At 49.8% G+C, this 9,247-nt stretch overlaps 1 protein-coding gene across 2 annotated transcripts in view; it reads left to right on the top strand.

Moving 5' to 3' along the window:
* HSPG2 (heparan sulfate proteoglycan 2) overlaps window positions 1-9,247 on the top strand; it is a 151,106-nt gene continuing 141,859 nt past the window's right edge. For both annotated transcript variants that reach the window (XM_070759428.1, XM_070759427.1), the window contains exon 1: window positions 1-159. In XM_070759428.1, the coding sequence (XP_070615529.1) occupies window positions 103-159 (57 nt within the window). In that variant the 5' untranslated portion in view covers window positions 1-102. The remainder of the gene's footprint in view (window positions 160-9,247) is intronic.

Raw genomic sequence — 9,247 nt, 5'->3', positions numbered from 1 at the left:
TGCGAGCGAGCGAGCGGCCGTCCCAGGGCAAGCGGCAAAGAAGCGGCAGCGGCGGCCGGTGCGGGAGAGGCCGAGAGGCGGCTGTTTGCGGAGGGAGCCGGGATGCTGCTGGTACCGCTGCGTGGACGGGTGCTGCTGGCCTGCCTGGCATTGCTGAGCGTAAGCGGGGCGGGCAGGGCTGGAGGGGGGGGGGGTCTCGGGGTGCAACGCGGACGGGGCTTGCGGATTTGAAACGCGGGCGCTCCGTTGGGCTGCCCGCCCGGACTTTTGATTCAGCCGCGCTCGGCCTCCCTTTCGCCACGTCTCGGGGAACGCTCCGGGCATCCGCCGCCCTTGCAGAGGCGAGGAGGGGAAGAGCCGCTGCAAAGCGACCCTAGTAGTGTGGGAAGGGGGACCCTAGAGGTCATCTAGCCCACCCCTGCTGACCACAGGGTGCTCCTTCTCCTTCTGACCTCTCCGACGAGGCTGCTCTGTCTCCTCGTAGGAAACTGACCCTCCAGGCCAGCTTTCCTCCATTGAAATTGATCCTAAGGCAGAGAGAAATATTGGAAGGGAACTTAGAGGTCATCTTGCCCACCCCTCCTGACCACAGGATGCTTCATCCGATGCTCCTTCCAACCTCTCCAACGAGGCTGCTGGTGTCTCCTCTGATGAAATAGAGCCTCCAGCCCGGGTTTCCTCCCTTGAAACTGACCCTAGATCAGAGAATAATGTTGGGAAGGGGACCCAGAGGTCATCTAGCCCACCCCTGCTGGCCGCTCCTTCCAATCTCTCTGACAAGGCTGCTCTGTCTCCTCTGAGAAAATGGAGCCTCCAGCCTGTCTTTCCTCCCTTGAAAGTGACCCTACAATGTCGGAAGAGGGCCTAGAGGTCATCTAGCCCACCCCTGCTGGCCGCAGAATGCTCTTTCCCATGCTCCTTCCAGTCTCCTCGACGAGGTTGTTCTGTCTCCTCTGAGGAAACTGACTCTCCAGACTGGCTTTTCCCCCTTGAAACTGACCCTGGCGGCAGAGAATAATGTTGGGAAGGGGCCCCAGAGGTCATCTAGCCCACCCCTGCTGGCTGCTCCTTCCGATCTCTCTGACAACGCTCCTCTGCCTCCTCTGAGAAAACTGACCCGCTCAGGCTCCTCTCTTGCTGTCCGTGGATTCCTGGGCAGACCCTGGAAGCTGCACTCCCCCCCACGGGGCGCGGTTTCTGTCCTCTGCACCAGGGTTAGCGCTTTCCTCTGTCCCTGGCTGGGCCACTTGCTGGGCCAGACGCCCTTGGGCTCCTTCCCGCCCTGCCAGTCTCTGCTTGCCAGGGGGGCAAAACCTCCTTCCTGCCCGCCCCAGACGGCTGGTGAACAATGGGTGCCCTTGTTGTGTGACTTCTGGCAGGGGTGGCCGCCCTGGACAGGCACATTCCTGGTGGGTGGGCGGGTGGCCCGCTTAGCTGTCGGTCCATCCAACCCAACTGGAGGATGGGGCTGAGGGGCCTGGAGTCACATGCTCCAATCTGGGTGGATTAGATGACCTCTGGGTACCTTAGGGCAAGGCCCCTGTTTGACAAGCAGATGACATGGTGTCGGGTTCTCTGTGCCTTGGCCTTGTTCTCCAGCTGGTCCATGCAGCCTTCTATTCTGGGCATTCAAAGCAGTTGGAAAGGCAGTGAAAGATGGCATCGGCCAGCACCTGCCTCAGAGTGCATGTAAATGTCCAGAGGCTTTCTTCTGCTGGTCCATCTACTCTGCCCTTATACTATTTCCTGTATTTTATCTTAGGTTGGATCTATGTTTATCCCAGGCATGTTTAAGTTCAGGTCCTGTGGATTGACCAACCACATCTGCTGGAAGTTTGTTCCAAGCATCTACTCCTCTTTCAGTCAAATAATATTTTGTCACGTTGCTTCTGATCTTTCCCCCAACTCACCTCAGATTGTGCCCCCTTGTTCTTCTGTTCACTTTCCTATTAAAAACACTTCCCTCCTGAACCTTATTTAACCCTTGAACATACTTCAATGTTTCGATCGTGTCCCCCCCTTTCCCTTCTGTCCTCCAGACTATACAGATTGAGTTCATTGGATCGGAGAAGAACGGAGCAGGAGCTGAGTCCAATCCGCTCTGTTGTAGACGTGTTTCATCTCTGCCCTGTTTAGCTTTTGAGTGTGTGTGTGTGTGTGTGTGTGTGTGTGTGTGTGTGTTTGTGTGATCCAAAGATGGGCTCATCTGGAAAAGCCATTCAAGTGTTGGATGGGTAAATGCCTTTTCCACATGTCTCCATCTGGGTCTTCCAACCTGGCACCTTTTAAGACGTGGTTTAAAAAAAATAATAATTTAAGGATTAAATTATTGTACTATTATTGTACTGTTGTATTGGTTTTTTATTGCTGTAAGCCGCCCTGAGTCCTACGGGATTGAATAAATCAAATTAATTTAAGGATTCTGGGAGTCGAAGTCCACCCGTCTCAAAGTTGCCAAGTTTGGGGACCCTTGGTTTACACTGTATCCCAGATTGTATGTTGCCTTCTTTAAAGCTGGCTTCTCAAATCACACAGATACTAGAATAACTTTTTCTATTCTGGTCGGACATTTGGTTCTCTTGGCGTTGTAAGTACTGCGGTAAACGGCTGTGTTTTGACCGGTCGTGTTTTGGGTGGCAGAGGGGGAGAGGGCTCCTTGGCCAGTCTTAACATTCCTTCTGGGGGGCATTTTTCGGGGTCTTGGTTTGGTGGCAGAGAAGCATTTTTAGCCCCACGGTCTCTGGACGGGCAGAGTGGCGCCGGGTCAGCGAACTTGGCCGCCTCTTGCCCTCCCTCTGTCCCGTCCATCCGTGGGAATGAGTTCTCTGTGCTGGTCCTTATTAACGTTTTGGAACCTTCATTCATTCATTGAGGATGAGAAAGAGAAGGATTGGAAACCTCTTGCCTTCTGTGGGTTGGGAGAAAGAAAAACCCAAGGGGTGTTTTTTCGAGTCAGAGTTGGAATGGACCTTGAGGTCATCCAGGCCAAACCCCCCCCCCAAAACGGGAGACCCTACATCTGCCTCTACCTAGAATCGAACTCACAATCTCCTGACTATGAGGCAAGAGCTCTATCTGTAGGCTGCTGCTATAACTGTCAGGCACCCCATGTGGGATACAGAACTTGGCCTCCCCACTGCCACCATATAACCTGCACCCCGTTTCCCTCCACAGATAATTCCCGGGCAGGGGGTCCCACCCAAAAGACGCCCTGTGTCTGCAAAGAGAAGGGGGGCTATAAATCTAAATGGATGGATGGACGGAGGGAGGGAGAGAGAGAGAGAGGGAGACAAGGCAGGCATACCGGAAGGAAGGGAGGAAGGAAAGGGAGGGAGGAAGGAAGGAAGGAAGGAAGGGAGGGAGGAAGGAAGGAACGAAGGAAGGAACGAAGGAACGAAGGAAGGAAGGGAGGAAGGAAGGGAGGAAAGGAAGGAAGGGAGGGAAGGAAGGGAGGGAGGAAGGAAGGAAGGAAGGGTCTGAGGTTAGACCCTCTCCGGATGGCCCCAGTGTAATCCATGGGGGCGTAGATTGTCGGGGGGGGGGGAATATGCTGATTCTGTAACCGCTTAGAGAGGGCTGTAAAAGCGGCATATAAGTCTAAGTGCCTTCCCTTCCTCTTCCTGGGTGTGTTCCTTGGGTGCAAGGGGTTAACCTGGGGAGGCCTTTGGGCTCTTCCCCCCCCCCCCCCGGCCGTGAAGAGGGCAAAGAGCATGTGAGGAATGCTTGATAAGCAGGTCGGAGGGGGTGGGACCATGCCGTGCCAGTGATGCGGTGGGTCTAAAGGGGGGGAGGAGGAGGGAAGCCCGGCTTGGAGGCAGCTACCCTGCAGGCACGGTGGAGGGCAAAAAACGAGGCTGCTTGGCCCAGCCTGGAACAGGGAATCCTCCCCTGTTGGACCACTGCCCGCTAGTCACCAGCCAGTCCAGGGCACGTTGGAATTGAGACCGGAGGAGGCCCCACGTCCAGTGGGGCACCAAAGCAACTTTTGACCGGCTGCTTGAAGTCTTGGAAGATGACTCTCCCCCCCAAAAACAAAAATCTCTCCCTGTGCCGCGGTGGCTGCTATTTTTGAGTGGAGCTCAGGAGGATAATTTAGGCAGCGAGACGGTCGAGAGGAATGTCTGCCACTTTCGGTCCGGGCAGAGAATAGCCAGAGGAGCTTAAACTCTATTCAGAGCCCATTTGGAGGCCTGCTTTCGGCCTCCGGAGCTTCCTGGAAGTGGGCATCGGCTCCCTTTGGGCAGCTTGCCCCGCCTGCCCAAATCCTTGGAAAACTCACGTGTTAGCAATTAAACGGAGTTAAGTGACTTAAGGAGCACGTCTCTCCCGGCTTCTGGGACTCGGATTTCAGACCACCCGTGGCCCCCCCCCCATGCCTCTCCCCATGGGCTGGGAATGTTTGAACTGCCCCCCCCCCACGCACTGAGGTTTTTAAAACTCTGGGGTCTTCTCTTTGCCCTACAATTAACTTCTCTCCTGTCCTCTCCCTTCTCCTCCCTTCCCTTCCCCTCCCCTCCTCTTTCCTCTTCCTTCTCCTCTCCTCTCCCCTCCCCTCTCCCCTCCTCACCTTTCCTCTTCCTTCTCCTCTCCTCTTCCCTCCCCTCCCCTCTCCTCCTCTTCCCTCCTCTCCTCACCTTTCCTCTTCCTTCTCTACTCTTCCTCCCCTCCCCTCTCCTCCTCTCCCCTTTCCTCTCCCCTCCTCCCCTGCTCCTTTCCCCTCCCCTCCCCTCCTCTTTCCTCTTCCTTCTCCTCTCCCCTCCTCACCTTTCCTCTTCCTTCTCCTCTCCTCTTCCCTCCCCTCTCCTCCTCTCCCCTCCCCTCCTCTTCCCTCCTCTCCTCACCTTTCCTCTTCCTTCTCTACTCTTCCTCCTCTCCCCTCCCCTCTCCTCCTCTCCCCTTTCCTCTCCTCTCCATTTCCCTCTGCTCCTTTCCCCTCCCCTCCTCTTCCTTCCCCTCCTCTCATCTCCTCCCCTCCACCCCTCTCTCTCTCTCTCTTTCCTCCCCACACCATGTGTTTTGGATGTGTTTGTACACAACCCAACCTGATCAGAAATTGGTGCAGGAGAGGGGGGGGTTCTGCATTTCCACTGCCCAGAGCCTGGCACTTCCTTCGCCCTCTTCTTGGCACAAGCATTAAAACTTCCCCTCTGTTTTATCCGCCCTGGGCACTCCTGCCATCCGACTCAAAGGAGAGGACACAGGGAAATACCTGGGAGCTAGAGGCGCCGAGAGCTCTTTTTTTCCCCTGGTGGGGGGGCTTCAGCCTGGCAGTCAACCTCTCCTGACCCCGTAGCCCCTTTTTTGCCCCACGGCACGTTCCTGGGATCTAGTCTCGCTCTCCGTAAATGGCTAGCGAGTCCATTTGCTAGCCACAAAAAAAAGCTTTGCCTTCCCCCTCCACTCCATAATCTCCTGCAACTGACTGTGGTTCTGTCTCCCCCCCCCCCCTCTGGTGTGTTCCCCCACCCATCATCCCCTCCTCCCTCATCTGGGCTGACAGGTTACGACTGGGGTCGGCGGGCATCTTGCCCAGATGTTGCGCGGAGCTGCCAAATTCTGCCTTGCTTCCTTCTGGGTTGGAACTTGTAGCGCTGGCCGTTTGCCCGGGGAAAGAGACGGCAGAGGGAGATGGACGCGGCTGGGCTGTTGGCATCCACCTCGTGGTGGTAGCAAAGCCGTTTCCCTTCGGCATCATGGGGGCCCTCCCTTCCCTTGGGCCAAAGGGGCCCTTGCCTCGCTTGAACCCGGCTTCCCTGCCAGACCGAAGGGGCCCTGGAGTCCATACTGCCAGGCAGGAAACACCTTCCAGGTCTCACGTCCTGTATGGCACAAGTAGGCAGGAAATAGCTGGGCTTGTATTAATAGTCTCCCTGCCCCACGGAGGCTGCCCCCTCTCTCGGCTCTCGGGACTGGGCTCCCTGCTCAGGGAAGGGGCCCATCCAGGCCAGCAATAGGCTGTAGCCCCCACGGGGTGGGAGACGCAGTGGGGGTATTAGGTTTATGCCCTGTTTATTGAATACTTAATAGTTTTTATTGTCCTTCCTTCTCTTTAAATATATATATATATATATATATATATTAATTTACATATATAAATACACTAACAATACAAAAAACCAATACAAATACATAGAATTAAAAACATGGGAAGCGGGCGAACGAGCAACAGATCTGCATGGTAATTTGAACTATATACATTCTCTATAGCCAATTTTAAATGACTTAATGGTCTAAATTACTCATTATTAAAGATAATTAAATTAACCAAGAACGGAAAGAGAAAAAAAAAGTTATAAGAACAAAAAGAAAAAAAAATCAAGTAATATTCTTAATTATTACACATATCTTTATCTCCTTTTGTTTAAAGGAGTCTATTGTATAAAGGAGATAAAGATAAGTCCTTCCTTCTCCAGGACCTTAGTATGACCCTTGATTACTTTTAGAAACATAGAAGATTGACGGCAGGAAAAGACCTCCTGGTCCATCTAGTCTCCCTTATACTATTTTAGGATGGATCTATGTTTATCCCAGGCATGTTTAAATTCAATTACTGTGGATTTACCAACCACGTCTTCTGGAAGTTTGTTCCAAGCATCTACTACTCTTTCGGTAAAATAATCTTTTCTCACGTTACTTCTAATCTTTCCCCCAACTAATCTCAGATTGTGCCCCCTTGTTCTTCTGTTCACTTTCCTATTAAAAACACTTCCCTCCTGAACCTTATTTAACCCTTTCACATATTTAAATGTTTCAATCATGTCCCCCCTTTCCCTTCTGTCCTCCAGACTATACAGATTGAGTTCATGAAGTCTTTCCTGATACGTTTTATGCTGAAGACCTTCCTATTTTAAAATAGAAAATAATTAAATTGTATGTTTCTTATACATAAATGCTTTATTTATTTATTTTTAAAATAATCTTTATTACGTTTCTCAGTATAAAAATAGAAAGGAAAGAAAAAAATTAAACAAACAGAACAAAGGAAAAAAACCAAGATAAACAGACAAATAAACATACAAACTTAAACAACATATAGAACGTATTCAGTTTTAGTAGTGTTCTTTATATCCACAAAGATAGTTATTTGCTTATCATCAATTAATATTTTCTTTCACTACGCACATATATTTATTTGTTATATAGAAGACATAAATTGGCAACCATATTGTTGACTATCACTATCAAGCGACGTAATATTAGGCATTTATATCTAGTGTGTGGAGTTGTGGGTTTGTTTTCTTTAGTTCTGTGTATTGTGTTGTATTCATTTTGTGTATTTGTGAGGAAGATAAGGATCCGTTTTTAGGGGTTTTGTTTTCCTTTGATTTATGGTGCAGTGTTTCTATATTTTCATTTTATTTGGGTATGCAAGAAAGGAGCATAGCCATAAATGCTTTAATCATGTTCTAGAACTGAACTTTTATAGCAATGAAAGAAAATTGAGCTACTTGCCTAACCTGTTATCCTACTGAACCTGGTGGGTTCAGTACAAAACCTTAAAATGTTACTGTGCTCCTCGACAAACGACGCTGTCTATCATTTGTCCTATTCAAAATTATGTGACTTAATCAATGGAAAAAGACTCCAAGCGCCTATTTGAAAACTTATCTTGGTCAGTAAGCCACTCCACCCAGTCACATGACTTTTAAGCTGCCACCCTCCGGTCACATGATTGTCTAGCCGCTCCCACCTGGTCACGTGGCTGGCAAACACGCCTACCCAGTCACATGACCATCAAGCCACACCCATGCAATAAGCCACGCCCACAATGTGGCAGTAGAAGTTTTAGCATCCCAAAATCCAGACTTGGTGGAGAAACGGCCTCCATCCCACGTGTTCAGCCCTCACCAAGTTGCCCTAAAACGCCAGGTGTGCCCAGCCTTGGAAAAGCCTCCAGGAGGCTCAAACAAAACTGTGGCTGGGCCTCTAGGCAAGAAGGACCCCCACATACGCACCCAGAGCCCTGCCCCATATTGGCAGCGATTATGTTCCTTCTCGCCCCGTTGGTTGAGATGACTTCTCCCTCTCTAGCAGGAACTAGGTACGTCTAGTTTAATTGAAGGACTAGGGGAGACATGGTAGTTCCAATATCTCAGAGGTTGCCCCAAAGAAGAGGGAGTCAAGCTATTCTCCAAAGCACTTGAGGGTAGGGCAAGAAAAAGTTATTGATAAAATTGAATGGGTCCAAAGACGAGCTACAAGAATGTTGGAAGGTCTTAAGCATCAAACTGATCAGGAAAGACTTCATGAACTCCATCTGTAGAGTCTGGAGGACAGAAGGAAAAGGAGGGGATATGATCGAAACATTTAAATATGTGAAAGGGTTAAATAAGGTTCAGGAGGGAAATGTTTTTAATAGGAAAGTGAACACAAGAACAAGGGGGCACAAACAAACAAGGGGACACAGTTAGTTGGGGGAAAGATCAGAAGCAGTGTGAGAAAATATTTTACCGAAAGAGTAGTCGATGCTTGGAATAAACTTCCAGCAGATGTGGTTGGTAAAACCATAGTAACTGAATTTAAACGTGCCTGGGATAAACATATATCCATCCTAAGATAAAATACAGGAAATAGTATAAGGGCAGACTAGATGGACCATGAGATCTTTTTCGGCCGTCAATCTTCTATGTTTATATGTTTCTAAGAAGCAATGGGTGGAAACTAAACAAGGAGAGAAGCAACCTAAAACTAAGGAGAAAATTCCTAACAGTTACAGCCATTAATTCAATGGTTCTCACCTTGGGGGTTGGGACCCCTTTGGGGGTCGAATGACCGTTTCACTTAAGACCAAGGGAAAAGACAAAATTTCCCATGGTGTTAGGAACTAAATAAAGCTTCTACTCTGGCGCCTTGGAACATATTTTTACAATCTGACCAATCAGGCGTTTACAGTGGGGGTGTCCCTCTGACCTTCCTGTCAATCAGCTTCAAGCTCTGTTGGGAGAATTGGTGCTTGACTTATGGTTGGGGGGTCACCACAACATGAACTGTATTAAGGGGTCACAGCATTAGAAAGGTTGAGAACCACTGAATGAATTAATTAGTGGAGCGACTGGCCCCCAGAAGTTGCGAATGCTCCAACACTGGAAGATTTTAAGCAGATGTTGGATAACCATTTGCCTGTATAGGGTTTCCTGCCTAAGCAGAGGGTTGGACAAGAAGACCTTCAAAGTCCCTTCCAACTATTCTACTCTAATGAAAAATGTTCTATTCTATTCTATTTCTTATTCTATTCTCTTCCATTCCT

This window comes from Erythrolamprus reginae, chromosome 8 (assembly GCF_031021105.1).
Source record: "Erythrolamprus reginae isolate rEryReg1 chromosome 8, rEryReg1.hap1, whole genome shotgun sequence".
Lineage (NCBI taxonomy): Eukaryota > Metazoa > Chordata > Lepidosauria > Squamata > Dipsadidae > Erythrolamprus > Erythrolamprus reginae.
The sequence above is the reverse complement of the archived record's forward strand: the minus strand, read 5'-3'. Positions and strand labels throughout refer to the sequence as shown.